Consider the following 21045-nt stretch of genomic DNA (forward strand, 5'->3'; position numbering starts at 1 on the left):
TCTTCAGTATCCTCCTCCTTTGTTTGAAAACCAAATAAACATGGGCTGCCCAGAGAAGTTTTGGATCAGAACCCAGAGGGTCTCAAATTCTGTGAGAGGGTTTTGATGTGCCTGGAGCCCTACAATCATACCACTTGTCTCACGGATTTAAGCCTTTGCCTTCCATTTATTTGGGAGATTGCAAGGCTGATCTGCTGCAGTAACTAAGGGATATTCTACCACCCACACCCACCGCTGGTACTGAGGATCAAACGTGGGACTTGGTGTTTTCCAGGCAGGCGCTTATGCCACTGAGCTATATCCTAAGCAGCTAAGGGATATTATTAATGTGATACTTGTGTGTCCCTAAGGGCATATGCCATAAGCTCATTCCTGGCCAGCCATGCTGGAATGGGCACTCCCTCACAGGCTGACCCATGCTGCCAGGGAAGGGCTACAGAAGTGGGCCTTGCCCCACTGCTCTTCCCCACGTGAGGGCACAGGATGGTGCTTTGGAGGTGCCTGGAAACAGGGATGGAACCCTCCCCACTCTGCCACCAGTGCCTTGATCGCCTGGCCTCCAGCACTGTGAGAAATGAATTCCTGTTCTTCAGAGATGACCCAGCCTGAGCCTTTCTGTGACAGTACAGTAGCACAAAACTGATGAAGACTGTGGCTTACAGGAAACACCTGGGAGAGCCAGACCTTCAACTCTGGGGCAGAAGATAACTGAAGCTTTTAAATAGCACTGCATTAACTTGGAATTTGGTCTCTTAGAAAGCAGTGAGGTGACATGAACCAGCTGCCATGCAACTGACTGAAATTTTACAGATTATCCCAACCCAAAAATTCTAATTTAAAAAGGTGTGTGTATGTGTGTGTGAGTCAGGGTCTCACTGTGCAGTTCAGGCTGACCTTGAGCTCACTTTGTAGCCCTACCTGGTCTTGAACTTCCAACAATCCTTTAGCCCAAGCCTCCCTAGTGCTGGGATTCCAGGCATGTGCTACCACACCTGGCTTGTAAAAATGATTTTCAATAAATTAAAATTAATTATACCCTGATCATAAATGGTCTTTATTACAAGGACTATACCCTTGTGATTCAAAATCAAATATTTTATGAGTGATATACTTGAAATTAACATAAGTGTTTTCTTTAAAATAGCTGTAAGAGATAAATAGGTTATCTATAAGATATTCATCTCAACTAGAAAATGTAGACTTTAAGGATCTAAAGTAAACATCCAAACTCACTGTCAGAATTAAAATCTCATATCACAGACATATTTACTAACAAATATTTGACCTGCAGATTATCATTCTAAAATTGAACAATAAATAAAACTAAATTTCTTCTTTACCAAAAATCATGAACTGATGAATTACCAATAAAAAGTTAATAATTTCAGAAAAAAAGGCACCTTCAGGCAAAACAGTCAAGGCTATTTGTAAAATGCAGTATTATGACTACTGCGCGTAATCAACTGACTGCAAATGAATTACTTGAGCAAATTCTAAAACATGAGAGGAGTATTCTGTAAAAGCAGGCAAACATGAAGACCACCGCAGCCTCCTGGCTGGCGTCGCTGTCCCCCACCAACGCTCTCTGGAGTGTGATGACAGGGAGACGCCCACAGAGGGCGTCCTCCCTCTGTGCTGTCAGAGGCTGGACCGGCGCTCTGGCCGTGGCACACACTTTGTTATTGCAGCTCTCCACAGCACCGGGGCAAGCAGGAGGCTGAGCGTGGTCACGCTCAGAATGAGGAGGTAGACCTACAAGGCAGGAACACAGCAGTTAGCACAGGGCACGTGCACCCGGCAGAGGATACGTGTGGCCCCCCTGAGCAGTGGTGACACATCTGCCCAGGTGCAGGCTGTGGTCGGCCTGAGGACTGAACCCAGGGCTTTCACAGTGAACAATGCCCTCAGTCCTTTTTTTATTTTTATTTTTATTTTTATTTTTATTTTTATTTTTATTTTTTTTTTTTTTTTTTTTTTGGCGGAACCGGGGATTGAACTGAGACCATTGCGCTTGCTAGGGAAGCGCTTATTCTACTGAGCCATCTCCCCAGCCCCTCAGTCCTTTTTTTAGTTTGGGACAGGGTCTTGCTAAGTCACCAAGTTGCCTGGGGCTGGGCTGAAATTCATGATCTCCCTGCTGTGGCCCCCAGAGTTCTGAGATTGGGGGAATGTGCCACTACTCCCAGTCTTCACCCATCTTTCAAAACATAAAAGTACATGGCAGGCTGTGAGGACATGCAGATAGGGGATGAGCTTCAAGCCAGTCCTGATGAGCCTTGGGGAGCTTCCCAAGGATGACCCCTTGGGGCTCACTGTTCACAAGCCATCCCACTCAGGGTCCTGCCACTACGAAACAGCTCTGTGCCAGGTCTCAGAGCACCTAGTCCCCTCCTCTGTGCGCCTGGATGGTCAACTACTCCTGTGTCCCTCACACCTCAAGATGCACAGAGACCCACTCTGCATGCCTAGCAGAGCTGCGCAGCAGGTCATGGTCATGTTGTGAACACTGAGCCACATCTGTGGGTTAGGTTTCTTAGATGTTAATCATGTGCAAGTTGGCAACTTAGCCTTGAAAGGAGAGTTTTCTTTTTTTCACAGGAAATACCAGTAACTTAACTACGATTCTTGTAAAATAGAATAGCATTGGTTCAAGCAATACTAACAACTTTCTTTTGAAGTTTTATGTGAACAGACAGACGCACTCGTGTACCCCACTCAACCCACGCTTTGGTGCCCACCATGCTGCTAGAAAGAGGAGCACTCAGCCACGAAGCATCAGGACTGCTCCCAGGGCCAACTCCCCATCAGACTGCCACACTCACCTCCCGAGAGATGATGCCTGCTCTCCGAGCCCGGCTTCCTAGCACGAAGGAGAACTCGCTGACCTGGGCCAGCCCAGCGGAGACAATCCACTTGATGTACTGGCTACTCTTGGGCAGGATGAGGGACAGGACGAGTACTGCCAAGACAAACTGCCAGAGTGGTTTATCTTGCTGCTGCCCAAGTGAGACCCAGGCCCCAGGAACCTGAACAGGCAGCAGGGAATCTTCTGGACACACCAAGGGCTGCCATCGCCTCAAGCAATGGCAGCTCAAGGCAATACGGGGACTTTCAAACACCTAAAGGCACATGTAAAAGCAAACAAGCCACACAAAACAAGAAGACAAACTAAAGAGGCTTAGGGTCACTTGTAGAAAATAGGCCCTTTCCCTTCAGGTTGAGTCAGTGGCATCTAAGGTTCAAGAGGGTAATACTCCTCTCTGGGTGGGCAGCTCGGCCCGACCCACGGCCAGCAGCGGAAGTGGACTATTATAATCCAGAAGGGTGACCGCACCATCACACCAACACTAACCAGGGACAGAGCTGCTGGTGGTCAGAAGGAGGACATGTGGGAACTGCTGGCAGGTCTCAGGGCTCCTGCATGAGCCTGCCTGTCACAGGGCAACAATGGTACAGTCCCCCACAGCCCAGTTTAGCGATGGACTTGGAGAGGTGCTCCCCACTTCAAACCCCTCCTGCTGAGCATCAGACACCCCGCCACACAGCCTGGCCACCCCTGTCTCACAAGACCCATGGGGCAGCCAGGAGAGGGCCTGTTCTGCTAGGGCTGGGGATGTCCAGAGTCCACAGGCCCTTCAGAAATACATGGTACCCAGGGATCGATGGCTGAAGCGCATGGCTGGGGTTGGGGGTCACAGCTCAGCAGGAGCAGCACTGAGTCAAGCAAGGCTAAAAGCCGTCAGGATCCCCAGAAGGGCAGGTACCTTCATGACCACCACTGCCAGAGTGAGGATCACCAGCACGGTGAGCTCATAGATCACGAAGGTGGGGAACACGTGCAGCCCTGGAACAGAACAGTAGGTCACCTGGGCTGGGGCTCCTGGAGCCTGCCCCAGTCCAAGGTCAACAACACCCCCAGTCCCATCAGGTGCCTGGTAAAAGCTCTTCCCTCAGCCACAGGAGGAGCAGGTGACACACGGCCCACTCCTGCCCATGGTGGCGCCTGCAGCAGCAGCAGGCCTGGGGCCTCCCTGACCTATGCTCCTCAGGAACATTCACAGGATGTGCATGGCCACACAGCCCATCAACCCAGCTCCACGGGGCCCAGGGGTCTGAAAAGCCTGGAAATGCTGCCCATAGACACTTTCTGGCTCCAGGTTTCCTCACAGGCTACTTTACAAGGGACACACAGGGACAACGGCCCTGACAAGCAAGCTCTAGCCTTACTTCAGGCCTCCCCACCGTGGGGGGAAACTGGTACCAGAGACCTGCTCTCTCCCCAAAGAACCCATCGCTGCCGTGCACAGGAACGCACCTGTCTGCCACCTAAGCAGCCAGGCTTTGGGGCTGGAGAGATGGCTCAGTATAATAAGCACTTCCCTAGCAAGCACAAGGGTCTGAGTTCAATCCCCGGGTCTACCAAAAAAAAAAAAAAAAAAAAACCAAACATTTACTCAGACACAAAAAAACCTATCACTGAGAGGTACAAATGCCTCCCTCTCACACTGCCTAGGACTCTCAAGTAACTCTGGCCTGACGCCCCCAGCTCCCCTGGCCACACCTCAGGCTACTGGGGGTGCCCTCCGTGGTCCCCTCCCTGTTGGCTGTAGAGCCTTTTTCAGTGCATGTCTTTGGAGCTTGCTCCTTCAAACAGGATTGCTGGCCAGGCCCCTGGGACTCCCTACCTCTCCATGTTGGTGGCCTCACATCAGCCCTCAGAGGCTCCTCCCTGGCCCTCTGGTCCTGGCTGTCCTCAGACCCTGTCCCTCCAACCGTGCCGCTGTCCTTAGCAGACCACTTCTGCGACTCCAGCATCACAGTCTATCCCGCATCCATAAGGATGCTCAGGAGCAGTAGGGGGCACATGACGACACTGGTCTTGGCCACAGTCAGACCTGGCAGTCTCCCCAGAGCGGAGGTGGAGTAGGCTGGGTGGGAGCTATTCTCTGGGTGCCCAGGGCTTTGCTCCTGGTTTCCAGCCCACCCCCAAGCTTGGCAGGATTCTATACCCAAAGGACAGGTGGGGATGCGGAGCTGAGCAAGGTCCAAGCCCTCCCCACATCTCTGCTTTCATCTGATTGTTCCCTCTTGCGAGAGGTCTAAGATGTCACAGTTCCAGGCCTCTTTCCCTCTTTTCTTTGGACTCTTAGGAACTTTTCTTATTCCTCAACACCCTGTGCTTCCTGCCTGACATACAAGCCCCTCAGCTGGCCAATGGTAGGCTCTCCTAGCCTGCTGCCCTGTGCATCTGCGCCTGTCCACACACCTACCCTACAGCTGTGAGCTCACTGTGGCTTCCTGCCCTTGTCTTTACACTGTCAGCACACGCTGGCCAAGCAAGGTGGCACTTGTTCTTGGAGGGCAGCGCCGGCCCCACAGCAGTGCCAAGAGCAGCAAAGCAGCAAGTGAACCTGAACTCACATAGCCACTTTGGTAACCACATGTCACCAACAGCAGGACATCACAATTCTTTGTTTATGGTCATTTACTCTCCTGAAAAATACCAAACAACACATAGTGCAGTATAAGGTTACCAGACCCCGACCCTGCCACCTGACTGCGCACCTGCCAGTCCGTGGTACCTCAGTTGCCTCCTTGGTAAATGTGCAGGTGTAGGGAGAGTTGGACTGTTCACAGCCAGGGCCTGTCAGATACACAGCAACCAGCTCAGAGGCCTTTGTCGTTCTGCCCAGAGGCCGTAGTGCCTGCTTCTGAAGTGCCAATGCCCAGGAAGGCAGAACAAGGCAGGGGATGCAATCCCCTAGGGACCTCATGAGAGGAAGCTCACGCTCTTGGCCTATTCAGCCCCAGCAGGGGTCTGTCCACCACAGCCTGGAGGTCAACACCCCTGTGTTGAGGCCATGTGACTCTGGTGGCCCTGCCCCAACTCTGCCATGGTACTATGCCAGGGACTGAGCCATGTCCCCACAGCTCACAGGCTGGTGCTCCTGTGAAAGCTGCCAGGAGGGAACCGAGGTAAAATGAGGCCAGAAGTGGGGCCCAAATGGGTAGGACACCAGCCTAGAAAGACCAGGAGAGGGCGCCACACATGTCTGCACAGTAAAACTCTGGCTAATGTGCTTTAGGGACAGCCAAAAGCACAGGTAAGAGGAAAGAACAAGACCTACTGTTGCAGTAGTCCATCTATAATGGTGGAGCCAACCGCCACAACCACAACAGACACGAGTGACAGTGCTCACAACGTGAGGGGTGGGGCTGCATTCTGATTAAGCACTGCCTCAAAGCACCGAACACACCCAGGAGACGCAGGCTCCATCTCGGCCCTGCTTCCACACTGCACTCACTGCCCAGGGACTCAGGGACAGGAGACGAGGCCATCAGGGCCAGAGCTCTCTCCACAGGACCTCCCCAAGCCTGGTTGACTGCATCAAGAAACACCTGGCCGCTCAGCTGGGTGGTGAGACAGTCCCAGTCCAACTCCAGTGAAGCACTGGGCCCAGCCCTGTGCTGTCCACAGCTGCCCTGCGCACTTCCACATAACCCTCAGAACCAGCCTTCATCACTATGCTTCCCTGGGAGCACGCTGAGTATGTCCCCCGAGAGAAGTACAGGAGCATCTGGGACAGCCGTGCTGTGTGTGCAAGGGCTGGGTGTCTCACAGCAGCCCCCCTGACAGCACCAATAGCACTGCAGGGCTGGGACCCCTGACAATGGTTACCAGGTCACCCTTAGCATCGAAAGACATGCACCATCCATCCCAGGCTACTGAAGGCTGACTTCACAAACAATTGACAAGAATTCGTCTTTGGCCTATTTTCCCTCTTTTTATGTGAGATTTTCCCCAGACTGTAGAAAAATACAGATCTACATGCAAACACGTAACAGAGCCCATCTGCAAGCACTCTTCACACACAGCCACAGTGCGGGGAGGGAAGGTCACCTATGGACGTGAAGAAGACGATGGCCAGAAAGTCCCGGATGGGCTCGGTGCAGGCTGTGACCTCCTCAGTGACCACATGGCCTTGGGAGGAGACCAGTGCTCCCGCCAGGAAGCAGCCCAGCTCCATGGAGACGTCCAGCAGCTCCGTGACCTGGTGAAAAGGAGGGGCCCATCACCACACAGAAGCATAGTACCACTGAGCCCACTGCCCCCCATGGAAAAACAGGACCAGCACGTCAGGGTCTTCAGGCAGTTAACACTGGGAAAAAAATTAAATATCTGCAACAGTCATAGATGCAGACTACAGTGGTATCTCTGAATAGGAGTATTTGGTATAGGCTTTTGCTATGCAGCTGACTCTAGTGATCCTCCTGTCCCAGCCTCCCCGGCGCTTGGATTACAGGTGTTCACCACATTTTGTAGGCTGGCACAGGCCAGCATGGCATGTGGTACTGGGGATCGAATCTGGGTTCTTGCACTTGCCAGGCAGGCGCTTAGGCTGCCAAGCTACCTCATCAGCCATGAACAGGAGTATTTCCTAAAATGTATGTATTCGTGATACGTTGTCTCTACCTGAATCAACCAATAGCCTGGCACTGAAAAGATCTGCGTTGTCAGCCTCGGGCCACGCAGAGAAGGCGCAGACGCCACTCACAGGCACCCACACGAGGCCCGGGGGTAGTCTCTGATGACCAGGAAGCAAGAGCTCGAGGGTGCAAGACATCAAGGCAGACCAGAGAGGACACTGTGATGTACAGGCCTTGGCTTCGGGTCCTGGTACACACACAGCTCAGGACAAGCATCTCAGTGAGACGTTACTGACAGAACAACTTGAAAAATTATGCTTTTTATTTTAAGAGAATAAAACTCTGAATAACAGCACCAGAGAAATACAAAATGAACTTATGAAGGAATGCCACTTACACCAGCATCAGAAAACATGGAGCATGAATGAGGGACAGCACCCACAGAGTGTACATCCTCCAAAGCCAGTCAAATCTTCATCCAAGACACCAAGAAAACCAAGTGGCCTGTCACAGCAGCCAGAGCAGGAGGCCTCACCTCACCCTCAGCAGCGTGGCCAATAAAGCGGAAGCCATCAAGTATGGGAAAACTGACACTTGAATTTTAAAGTGCACATGAAATTTGGAAAGAACATGAAGACAGCCAGGCTAGACACTGACACAGAACCATGTCAGGGCTTGGCTCCTCCAGGAGGTCAAGCTGGAGATATCATGAGAGGAGAGCGGACCAAGGGGCAGAGCAGAGATATGAACGTACAAACACATACACACACACACACCCATGCCACACACATACATGCACGAGGACTCGTGCACACATCTACTGCGCACAGGCAGACTACACACAAGCCCAGCTACATGGACGTTGACAAGGACAGAAGGCAGTGGACAAAGCATCTTCTAGACATGTGGTTTGGAAATGCACACGATAACACATGCCCCTATCCACCGCCTCATACCACCACAAAGGGCTGAGATCAAAGATGACAGACCAAGTGTGGGTGAGGGTGGGAGGCAACAGGCTTCCACTCAAAGTCAGGGGCACAGCTTGGTCACTCCAGGAATCAGTTACGATGCTGAAGCTAATGCATACACTGCAGAATCCAGTATCTCACCTGTGCTCGCAAAGGGAAAAGCCTGCTCCACAAACATGCACGAGAACAGGCAGCAGCTCTGCTTGCCCAGCTCTAAGTGGACAGCTGCAGGAAGGAGAAGCTGGGCACATCTGCCTACGCAGAGGCCCAGGGCCAGCACACACCTGAGAAGGTCCAATGCCACGCCTGCTCGGAAGAGCCTAACAGCAGGCTCAGCAAATACTGTGAGGGAGGGCAGGGACAAAAGCCACAAGCTAAAGAAGAGGCTCCTTCTAGGTTGTACAGCCACTGGGAAGGCAGCATGGACGCTGTCTAGGTGCGAAAGCTTTGCCACACATTATTCTCAAAGAGAATACCTCAGAGGGACAAAGTGACGTAACCACCTACACAAGTCACCTTCTGAAAATAGTAAAATCACTATGAGCAGCTTTGAGCAGACACAAATCCTGGTCTTCTGCATGATTATAAACCACTCCCATGCATAAGGAAAAATTTCTGTTACTTTTTAAAAATTAAAACTTCTAGTTCTAAGACACAGAATGCTCAGGTGCAGCTGTAGGCACAGCAGAGCTCTCTTCACTGAGTGCAGTGACTCAACCAGCACAGGGACCGCGACACAGCCATAGGCTCAGTGCTGCCCAAGCCCATACAAACATGGGTGCCCTCTGGGTCTGGAATTGTGTGCCTCCCCCCGTGCTGGCTGGACGCAGCCTCTCTGGAGATCCACCAGGCTGTGTGTATGGCAGCTTTATGAGCAGTACTCTCTGGCAGGAGGTACCTCAATTGGTCTGCACTCACCCCTTGATGGAACCCTGGCTGCTTTTAAGTAATACAGCTGCTGTGAACACTCATATCCTTGATTCTGGTTAATAGAATCCTTCACTTCGCTGGGACAAGAGTTAAGGTGCTCAATTGCTGGGCCATGCAACAGAAATTGTCCTGCAACGAGCTTGTCATAAATAGATCTAGAATTTGCTTGAGAATTTACCCACTATTTCAGGTGTAAACCTGTTTGAAAATTCAAGGCAGGGTAACATGGTTTGACAGTGACATCAATGCAATGTTCCTGAGTCTTTTTTTTTTTTTTTTTTTTGGTGGAACCAGGGATTGAACTCAGGTCCTTGCGCTTGCCAGAGAAGCGCTTATTCCACTGAGCCACCTCCCCGGCCCCCCTGAGTCATATTTTTATAAAGTGCTTAAGAGTGGAAGTAAAACAGGTTTAGCTCTAGCACTGTAAAATATGTATAAAATAGAAAGTATTAGTGTTTCAAACATTTTAATCATTACTAAAATGAAAAGGTAAAGAGCTGATCACAGGCTAGAAAGATAACTCAGCGATCTAAGCATCTGCCTGGAAAGCACAAGGACCCAGTTCGATCCCCGGTTATGCATGCCATGCCAGCCCCATGCCAAGCCAGCCACCATGATGGCGCATGCCTGTAATCCCAGCACTGGGGAGGCTGAGATGGATCACTGAGTCCGAGTTGTGTAGCGAGACCCTGTACCAAATAAATTTAAAAAAAAAAAAAAAGAGCTGATCTCAAGCTTCCAGGGAAAGAGACTGAACAGGAGCACAAAAACAAGTGTGAGAATTACCGTCAACATTAAAAAGATGAAAGCTGATACTCCCAAGATAAGGATTTCCTTGTTCCCTTTGCTTTCCGTATGGAGCTTCCGATAATATGGCCCCATGAGGTAAGTCTTTATAACAAGACATATGAGGAAAACAGCAGCTAATGAAAAAAGAATCTGGCCAAGCAGGAGTAGTATTCGCAGTGCTTCCATGATAATACTAGAAAACAAAAAAGAGAAAGACACATTATTTCACTTCTAAAACATCTTTAAAACCCTCCAAAAAGAACTTTCAATCTTTTTAAACACACTGCAGAGTAAATTACCCAAGTCATATGCATTTTTATTTTCAAATACAAAAATAAAATCTAAGAATTGTATTAATCCCAGAAATTGAGTTATGTGAGTACAAGTGGGCTGTTTCAAATAGATACATTAGAGCAAATACACTTCCCAGAATGTAAGTGTTCTTTTCTTTAATCTCTTTATTTGCTTATTTATTTTGGTACAGGGTCTCACTACACTGCTGGGACTCATAGTGACCCTCCTGTGTCAGCCTCCCCAGCACTGAGATTACAGGTATGCACCACCACGCCCGATTAGATCACTGAGCTCTCTCCCCGGCCGCAGAATGTAACCATTAATGGAAGCTTTCCTACTCTGGTGGATGCTTGAAGGCAGACTCCCACTCCCCGCCAAGGAGCAGCCCGGCGGCTCTTGACGAGGCCACAGTTATCTTAGCCTCCTACTACAGCTGCCTCAATGAAGACAACACCTGCCCATCTGGGTAGCCGGGTAAGCATGCTCATAGATAGGCTGTGGCTCAAGGAAGAGCCAGCCCCTTGCTATGTAGCAGTAGACTGCGTCTATCTCCAGGCGCACCCATGCACACAGGGTGCTCTCAGGAGAAGCGCACTTCCACCCTCAGCGCTGTGGGCTTTAGCTCTCAGGAACTAGTGAAAGGTGCGGTGTCACTGTCCCTCTGCCATGCCATCTCTCAGCGGTTTTTTTTTTCGGAACCAGAGATTGAACTCAGGCCCTTGCGCTTGCCAGGGAAGTGCTTATTCCACTGAGCTATCTCCCCGGCCCCTGCCACCTCTCAGCTGCCATCTCCACACACACAACATACTGCGCACATGCAGACCTACAGCATGAGTACATACATGTGGGCCAAATCACACTGCACACAGATGCCAACCCACATACGTGTGCATGCATGCACGCATACAGCACATGCAACTGGTATGCACGCCCACATGTACCTATACTCACACACATAAGAATGCTCAGGGGTGCCCTAGTATACCTACAGCTTCTCTCATTCAGTCCCCTCAGCCTGAGAGATAGAAGCTGCTCTGACTCCCATTCCCGGCCACAGTCCACATGAGCAGCATCCCCGAGTGGGCCTCACCCAACTTCTAAGTTTTGCTAGCAGGAAGCAGTGCCATTTGCCTTTTTTTTTTTTTTTTTGCAGAACCGGGGATTGAACTCAGGCCCTTGCACTTACCAGGCAAGAGCTTATTCTACTGAGCCATCTCCCCAGCCCCTCATTTGCCTCTTTTGGGAGAGGTGAGCATTTCCACTTTACCCAGCTCTGTGTTAGCAGCACAAACTGTTCACTTGTCTTTTGAAACAGATACTGTATAGTTCTTATGGATGTACAGAGCTGTGTAACTAAGCTCCTGGACCCCTGGCTGTAATATGTGCACAACCATTTTTCCTCTGTCCTTAGGTATGGGAAAACATGGCCTTTCTTTCTGAGTTTTTTTTTTCCCTGTGAAATGTCTGTGGCAGGAGGCTTTATTCTTTCCTTTAGGAAAGATCAAGATTAATTCTATTTTTTTTTAAACATTTATTTATTTATTGTGTGTGTGTGTGTGTGTGTGTGTGTGTGTGTGGCCAGCTCAGCCCACCAGGGGGCGGGGCTGGCTGGCATGTGGCGCTGGGGGATTGAACCGTGGTCCTTGTGCTCTGCCAAGCTTGTTCCAAGTAGGTGCTTTAGACCACTGAGCCATCTCGCCAGCCCCAAGATTAATTCTAAATAAAGCCTCAAAGAAGTAAAACCTGTATTGACATTACAACTAATTTTTTTTTTTTTTTTTGTGGAACTGGGGATTGAACTCAGGCCCTTGCACTTGCCAGAGACGCACTTATTCCACTGAGCCATCTCCCCAGCCCTCTAATTTTATTTTTATTACAAATTTTCCCTGGCTATTAAAATTGGAAGAAAGGTACATTACAGAAAAGCATATATGATAGACAAAAGATAATCAGGAATCAACTAATTTACTAGAATATCACAGAACAATCAAACTCGGAATTAGAATACACAACAGGTACTCTTCAAGGCTTGGAAGCAAGGCCGGAGTGCTGGACACCCACGAGTCAAAGAGGAAGCAGGGAAATTTTATTTATTTACTTTTTTATTTACTTAGTGATTTGTATTTTTTTCTTGGCACCAGGGATCGAACTCAAGACCCTGTGCTTGCCAGGAAAGTGTTTATGCTGCAGAGCTTTTTCCCAGGCCCAAGGGAAGGTAATTTTAAGTCACTAATTGCAATGAAAATAAAAATATACCACATCCACATACATGAGGTCCAACTATAACAGCGCAGAGAAGGAAATTTACAGGCCCAAATGTTTACAATGTTCCACCAGAACCTAGAAGAAATTTACAGCAAACGGAAAGAAAGGCCAGGCAACAAGCAGGGGATGGCACTGTAGACCCCACAGATGTTCAAAGTTAGCAGGGAAGACCGACACACAAGTGTGACAACTGAGGAGGGGACACACCCTACTCGCAGTCTCTCTTCCTCTGTCTCCCTGCGGCCCACCCTGTCTCTCTCTGACATAAGGTATGTTGCCTTCCTCTGTACAGACTCACCGTGATACTCTGCCTTACCACAGGCCCAGGAGTGGGCCCCAGTTACCACAGACTGAGCCCTCTAAAACCACAAGCCACAGCCCATTTTCCTTCAGGCTGGCTTTTCAGGACCTGGCTGCAGTGACAAAAAGCTGCCTAACGGGGCCACTGTGCTCCCCTAAGACTTCCTGCCATGACGTCCAGCATAATGGGTGGCAGAGAAGCAGCATAGCTGAGTGACCATGGGCTGAACCCTCTGAAAATCATGGCCCCAAAATCAATCTTCCCTACTTTAAGTTGGTTACAGCACTGAAAAGCTAACAGAACTACTCATGATACAGATTCTCCCGAAACTTCCTTACCTTGTTTGACACAGAATATCTACAAAAACCAATGGTTAACACCATGCTTCATGGTGGAAGACTGAACACTTTCCCCTGAAATTAAGAACACAGCAAATATGTTCACTCACACAGTACCATTCAACAAAGCCCTGGAAATTCTGGCCAGTGCAAAGAGGCAGAGAAAAACAAAAGCACAGAGATTAGAAATGGTGAACGAGATAGGTCTTAGTGACTCAAGCTGGCTGCAAAAATGCCAAGCAAATCTATTAGTTTTTGACAAGTTGTACTAGTGCTGGTCGGTGATGCAGTAAACGCTGCCTCTGGAGACAGCCGAAGCACAACAGGTGTAAGCACAGATGCCAGCACACCTGCTCGGGGACAGCTGGGCTGTGTCTCCCTGATGCAGCCTGCATGTGTGCTGTCAGGACTCCCGCACTTTCCAGTAGAGCTACTGCTGGCTCTACCAGCTCATATGAGCATGCTTATAATCCACCACCCTCTGGACACAGCTACTTTCCCAGCTGGCTTCTTCCTCTAGGTGAACCTAGCAAGTGTACTGCAGCTTGGACTTATTTTACTGGGAAAACTGAAGCAGGGGTCAGAGGATTACAGTAATCATGACAGTGACAAACACCACTGCAGCGAAAGCTTTCACACACGTAACACACTGCATGCATGCGGTCCTACAGCATGAGTACATACATGTGGGCCAAACTACACACTGCACACACAGATGTTGTTATGGTTTGTGTCTAGGTGTCCCTCCAAAGCCTCATGCAGTCTAGGGGTAGCTTCTGGAGTTTGTGATTGATTACTGTGGGTGTGGCTGCTGCACCTACCTGGGGCAGGTAATTTGCATTACAATGTAAGGTGGGAAGAGAAGCTAGGGGCTTGAGCTGCTGCTACCCCTCCCTTGTGCTCTTGCTCTTTGCCCCCACCATGAAAGGTTGCTCTCTGCCGTGTGCCGCTCTGCCTTGGAGCCAGCTGAGTGTGGACTGAAACCTCCAGGGACTGTGAGCTAAATAAACCTTTCCTTCCTTTATTTTGAGTGTCGGGTATTTGTCCCAGCAACGAGTGAAGAGTAACTAAGACAGATGCCAAACCACATACGTGTGCATACATGCTCACACACAGCATATGCAACTGGTATGCACGCCCACATGTGCAGGTGCTCACACACACCCCTCCTGCTGAGGGGTGCCCTAGCACATCTGTGGCTTCTCCCATTCAGTCTTCCCAACCTGAGAGATGGCTGCTGCTCCCGCTGCAGCTGAGAGATGTCATGGCAGAGGGACAGTGACACCACACCTTTCACTGGTGCCCAAGAGCTAAAGCTAACAGTGCAAGGCTGGCAGTGTTACAGTGGGACACAGGCACCAGACACCCTTTCTGAGCAGTTACCAGCCTCTTATCAGAAAGGCAGAGCTGTGCTGCCCTTTACCTGGAAGACGAGCTGGCCCCTGCTTGCATGAGCGTCGGCATGACGGCAATGAACAGCCCCAGCTGCACGTCCTGCATCACCAGCATGCCGAGCAGCACGGCACTGTAGTCCAGGTCACCTGCGGGAGAAGCGGCTTCAGTACTGGCTGGTGCAGCAGCCATCTGCATGTTTCCAAAATAATGTGAATCATTTTGATAACCTGGATAATAACCTTCAAATCTCTTGGAAGCTAAGCACAATGGAGTAGCCCTCGGTAGCCCTAGCTACTCAGAAGGCTGAGGCAGGAGTAACACCTGATCCAGTTGAGGACCAGCTTGGGCAGTACAGCAAGATCCCCCCCAAAAATGTTAACATTTAAAATGCTTTGGTTTACTCAGGGATTTTAAGTTTGTCTCTTTCGCAGGCCCTCAAACTTGACAAACCCAATGTCTCCTCCCAGATGATGCATCATGCATCTCATTTTCCCCTCAACACTGGGGACCAACCCACACCTACAACTGCAGTGTGCTGATGAAATGCCTTGATTATCCAGTGTTCAGTGAATATTCATGTTGTAACTTCTGCTATTAAAGATAATGCTGTCTCAAAGAAAAAATGCTGTGGTACTCTTGCACCCCACGTTTTCTAGGCTATGTGACATGATGGATCCAGCTGTGAATCTGTCTCCAAAGTAGCTAGACCCATCCGATTTCCACAGAGCAGGCGGAGGAGTGCCTGGGGCTTGGTCGTCCTTGGCTCTGAGACACCTGTTAAAGCATTTTCCAGCACGGATGGGAAAGACCTCTGCGAGGCAGTGGCCCAATTCCCTGACGCCCGGCTAGCCTAGTCATCTTCCCATGAGTGGCCTGCACTTGGGTGTCTCCCATGGCACATTCTGCCCGTTTTCCTACCGGGCCCTCTCCTGTACGGATTTCCAGACATTCTCAGAATGCTCTGGATTTGAAGCCTCTATTCATCACTCAGAGAGAGCAATATCTTTCCCCAGCCTGTGGCCACACAATCTTTTGAGTAATTGTTCACTGTGTACCAATCTATCAAAGGGCTCCCTTCGGGATTCTTGTATTTTAAGAAATACAGTCCACCCTAGGGTCATGAGGACACTTTTCCTGGCTTTCCTCCTAAAGTTCTGCTTTTCACATATAGATGCTCCACCCACAACTATGTGTGGTTCAAGAGAGGCTCTAACATCACACTATTTTTCACTTGGGTAACTTTTCTCACCCATGTGCACGTCTTCTCCCACCTCCCAGCGATGGTGGTGCTGTATGGTGTCCCATCTACGCGGTGGCGAGGCTGTGACTTTGTAACAGCAATGTACCAGCCCTCCGGTGGGGAAGCCATGGTCCTCACTTCAAATTCATGTGAACTATTCTTGGCCTTTGTTTCTAAGAATGTCTTACAATTAGCTTGTCAATCTGTGTATAATACCTGGCCAGACTTTTTGCTGCAATAGTTTAGGGCATATAAATTTTGAAAGAAATAACATCCGTACATGCTAAACTTTTTTATTCAGACTCTCTCCAGTTAAGTCTTAATAACATCTTGAGATCTTTAAAGGTGACATAATGCCAGGTGTGGTAGTGCATGCCTGTAATTCCAGCACTCAGGAGGCTAAGGGCCGGAGGGATAGCTCAGTAGAAGTGCTTGCCTGGCAAGAGCAGGGTCTTGAGTTCAATCCCCAGTACCACAAAAAAAAAAAAAAGTAAAAATTTTAGCTGAGGACATAGCTCAGTGGTACTGCGCCTGCCTGGAAAGCACAAGGTCCTGAGTTTGATTCCTGCTACAAGAAAGAAGAAAGAAGGAAGAAGGAAGAAGGAAGAAGGAGGAGGAGGAGGAGGAGGAGGAGGAGGAGCAGGAGGAGCAGCAGCAGCAGCAGCAGCAGCAGCAGCACCACCACCACCATTCAAGGAGGCTGAGGCAGGAGGACTGCCACAGTAGGCTCCATAGTAAGTTCAAGGCCTATGTGAACTACATAGCAAAACCCTATCTCAAATTTTAAAAATGAAAATAAAGGTGACAAATCTTTTAATTTATTCCAGAACCTTGTACTTCCTGTTATCATTATAAATTTAAACTACTTTTCAAATTACTTTTTCTAGCTATGCTACAGGTGCATTATATTCTAATGTCTTTAAAGGCAGATTTCCTGTCAAAGTCTACGTCTGGGCCGGGGAGATAGCTCAGTAGAATAAGCACTTGCCTGGCAAGCACAAGGGCCTGAGTTCAATCCCCCGTTCCACCAAAACAAAAACAAAGTCTATGTCCTTCAGGGTCTGCCACCCTCCCAAACACTTACCATGAATGGTGGCTCCTGCCTTGCTTCAGGGTGGCCTTTCAGAGAACACATGACAGCCACCGTTTCTAACAGCTCACTGTAGATTTGCCCACTCTACAAATCCCTGTGCCTGTGGTGCCTGTCCCAGCCAACCTGGTGGTCCTGAGGTATGGGACCTAGAAGCTGATTTCCCATCCCATCCTTGTGTGGCACCTGTGGTGGCCACAGAGGAAACATCCACTCTAGTATGTAGATTATCTCTTACCACTGTCTGCCACCTCTGCTGTCCCTCTTCCAGCACGGCATGCTGGGAGTAAGTATGGTTTTGTTTTTCTTCTCAGCTTTGGAGATTACTCTGAATCTAAAGACTGAGCGACGCCAGCCATTTCCCAGCATCCCCTGCCCCAGGGGCTCTGAGCCTCCCAGCCAGGCAGTGTCAAAGTTTCCTCTGTGATCCTTTCCATCTTATGTCTGGTCTACACTCCTTGTATATGAGCCAAGTAGGCAGAGGTGGAGCATTCATTTAAGCTGCCAGGGTTCCCAGCATGCTTGCTTCAAAGTCTTTGCCAAGCTTCTTCATGGACAGGGAATTCAGACTGTGGCTGGCGCTTTTTCTGAATTCTTTTTTGAGCTTTCCCATGAGAAAGAAGTGCACATTCTGAGGACTGAGTCTGATGGCAATTTTCTCAGGGGAGGCTCCCTTGCTTGTGTAGAGTCTCTGGGAGGACAGATATATCAGGTGTGGACTCCAAGCTTCATTACTGTCCCCACTGTGTCTCTGCTGCCTCCATCTGCTCCTGACCACTTGTCCCAGGAAGCACCAGCCCAGGAAGTGGCCACCAGGGCAGGGCAGCTGGGGCCAGTGCACTGGGGTTGAGGGGCCCATCCCACACTACAGTCCCAAAGCAGATGGTCGTGTAGTCTGTGAACTTGGTGCAGCTCCAGTGGGCTCAGGGTTCTGGTTCTTGCCCTGGAACTTGGGAGGTCCACGGTGGGCTGCACATGCACCAGCATGGGGAACGAAGCACCCAGGAGGGGCCAGGCACACCACTCTGGCTCTCTGTCCACACTCTCAATTTCTGGGTGTGTAGCTAGCAGAGTGAAGTGACTCTGACACCCTGACCTTGTATTTTATGGATTTTCGCAGAATAAAAGCAAAACAGAGACAGCTACTCTCACAGACAAGCCCACTGCACAAGTAGGACCCCAGACTTCACTCCTTTGTGCTCACAGTGCTGTACATGCACTGATCTCCTGCCTGCAGGAGCTGAGGGCAGACTCTGAGCTGCCCATCCCAGCAACGTGTAGCCTCCTCTGTGATCCTTCCCACTTTCTGTTTGTCCACGCTTGGGCGAAACCAGAGCCAGGGGCAGGAACTGAGAGCCCCTTTCACAGGTAGCAGACATGGCCATTCCTGGTCTTTGCCTAGAGCAAAGCGGCCAACAGCAATGCTACCGCTCCAGCTGCCAGTTTTGGCTTGGACCAGTGTCTCTCAGTCCTCAAGCTGGAAGCCCAGCCCTCTGCTGAGAACCCATGCCTGCCTGGACAGCCCTGAGGGGAGAGGACTTATGTTTCTCCTCACAGGTCTTGGACTATGAACTCACAAGTCATAGTGAACTACACTTGTACTCGGAACACCCACCACCTACCTTCTTTGTCTCCACGGGCACTACCCACAAGGAACCTGGACACCAGCGGTGTGCTTGATAAGGACAAACAAGTTGAAATGAAGACACTCTGGGTGGGTCTGATCCGCAGAAGATGTCCCCACAACAGGCCAAAGGCAATCATTAGTACCGTCATGTAACATGGGCCTTGCAAGGATACTTTCCACACCTGAAAGAGAACACAGTGTTTATGCACATCCTAGGGATAGCAGCCATCTATGGTGCTCACAGTTACCATGACCTGATCTCCAGGCAATGACGCTAGTCATACACCCAACCAATCTTGACACAGTAACACTTGCCCCAGGAGCATGCACACACGCACATACACATACAAAGAAACACATGTACCATTAGGGGCTGCCCACCAGACCCCGAAGTCCTCCAGAGCTCAGGTTTTCACATAAACTGTGCAGTTTGCACATTATCCCTGCTCCCTTAACCCACCCAGAGATGACTTACAAGACCTAAATAATGCACAGGCTGTGCAAATAGTTGTTATATTATTTAGAGGATAACAGGAGATAAGAGCTGCACATGTTGAGTAGAGAAAATTTTTTTCCTAAAGCTTTTTCAACCTGCAGTTGGCTGAACACATAGATATGAGCCCAGAGCAACACAGGGCTGACAATGAGTCATGTGCAATGAGGTTCCCATGTCTCTGTGTGTATGTAAATAAAAGTTTAATCCTCAGGGCAAATCTTGGAGACCAGACTGCCCTGCCCATTTTTAGATGAAAATGCTGAGGCACACAGTGGTGAAGTAATTCATGTAAGGGTACAGGACTCCCAAGCAAGAAGCAAGGCCAAGACTTGCAGCTCAACAGGCAGATTTTTACTAGGTGCCCAATATGCAGCTGGTACTGTTCCAAACGTGATGGGCAATGTGGAAGAAACCACGCCTGGCGCTAGCGCTCAGGGCTGACTCTAGTGAGGAGACTCGAGTGAAGCCGTGGCATTCACCCCGGCAGGGGCAATGTGGGCTATTCAGAAAGCCACTGCTTCACTCGAGAGCGTGCTCTTTCTGTTCCCTGCCGCACCCTCAGTCCAATCCAAGGGCCCCAAGGTTGACTCCCTTGAACGCTCTATCCACCCACCCTCCAGCCCCTCCTCCTTCATACTGGGCAGTTTGGGGAAGAATCCTCATCTCTGGAAACCAGGGACAGGGAGGCTCTTCTTATATTGGCTGTGGGGAGATCTCAGCATCCCCCCACCACAGTATGACCATCGGCAGCCTGCCCAGCCAAGCCAAGGCCAGGAAGGAATCACAGCTCCTTTTAGGCCACCAAGTCCTGGCCTTAGGAAGCTGAGGATCATGGAAGCCTGTGGGGAAAGCATGGGCCCAGCAGAGCTGAGGCCAGGTTCCACTCAGCCTCCTCTGCCATGTGACCTGCACTAACCATGCTGCTCTCCTGCCACAGGGAGGATAACTAGTGCCCACAAAGGCTGCTCCCAAATGCTCAGACACATGTTTCTGTTTCCTGTCTTGGGCTGGAGTTAGATCTCAGCAGTGCTTAAGGCTAACTCAGGCTGACCCCCCACCTCCCACGGTGACTACCAAGACTGCTGCTGGGCTGCGAGGTTGGGTTCCAGGCAGGTACTGCTGAAGCTAGCGTGTGCTCACCCGTGATGCTGCCTAAGTGGCTTTGTACCAAGCACTGTGGCTGTACCCAAGGTCCCTAGCAAAGCAGACCATCTCTAAGCCCATCATCCAGTGCCTCTCCTCAGGCAGGAGGCCCCAGGGAAAAGACTCAGAGCAGTCAGAAACTCCCCCTCAAAGGCAGTTCCCAGCAATTGTTAGAAATGCAACCTGCAGGACCCCGGCTCCGAAGTGACCCCTGTCATCAGGGGCCTTGGCTGTGGCCCTGCTTTCTGGGTGTCAGCCAGATACCTTCAGGTGTCTTCCCCTCCCTTCCCAATCTTTCTGAAACCCAGGAGTCACCACCCAGGCCTTTTCAGGCTGAGTTAAAGCTTTGCCAGTTACTCACACTTGATAACAAAAAAGCAAAAATGAATAAAACAATGAACGTTTGTTAGCTGTGCATCAACTTCCTGCAATCTGAATCCACAGACCTAAAAGAGCAACAAGATATATTTTAGAGGGCTGGCCAAATAGCTCAGTGGATTAAAGTGCCTGCAAGCAGACTCAGAGGCCAGGACTGGGGGTGGGGGTGTTTCCATCCCCAGGTGTGCTGTGCCAGCCCTGCCCTCATGGCGCACTGAGACACAAGTGAGACTGGGCGTGATGGCACGTGCCCGTAATCCCAGCTCTTGGGAGGCTATAAACAGGTGGATCACTGAGTCCAATCTAGTAGTGAGACCCTGAACACACTATAGACCCTTCCCTAAAATACAAAGAAAAAAA

At 50.0% G+C, this 21045-nt stretch overlaps 1 protein-coding gene across 2 annotated transcripts in view; it reads right to left on the minus strand.

Moving 5' to 3' along the window:
• Positions 1-1035: 1035 nt before the first annotated feature.
• Tmco3 (transmembrane and coiled-coil domains 3) overlaps positions 1036-21045 on the minus strand; it is a 35910-nt gene continuing 15900 nt past the window's right edge. For both annotated transcript variants that reach the window (XM_023715198.1, XM_004631156.2), the window contains 7 exons: positions 18664-18850; positions 14740-14857; positions 10116-10311; positions 6902-7052; positions 3765-3844; positions 2823-2972; positions 1036-1752 (listed from right to left, as the gene is read on the minus strand). In XM_023715198.1, coding sequence (XP_023570966.1) covers positions 1639-1752; positions 2823-2972; positions 3765-3844; positions 6902-7052; positions 10116-10311; positions 14740-14857; positions 18664-18850 — 996 coding nt within the window. In that variant the 3' untranslated portion in view covers positions 1036-1638. The remainder of the gene's footprint in view (positions 1753-2822; positions 2973-3764; positions 3845-6901; positions 7053-10115; positions 10312-14739; positions 14858-18663; positions 18851-21045) is intronic.

Source organism: Octodon degus, unplaced genomic scaffold (genome assembly GCF_000260255.1).
Source record: "Octodon degus isolate 3935 unplaced genomic scaffold, OctDeg1.0 scaffold00039, whole genome shotgun sequence".
In the NCBI taxonomy this organism is placed as follows: domain Eukaryota; kingdom Metazoa; phylum Chordata; class Mammalia; order Rodentia; family Octodontidae; genus Octodon; species Octodon degus.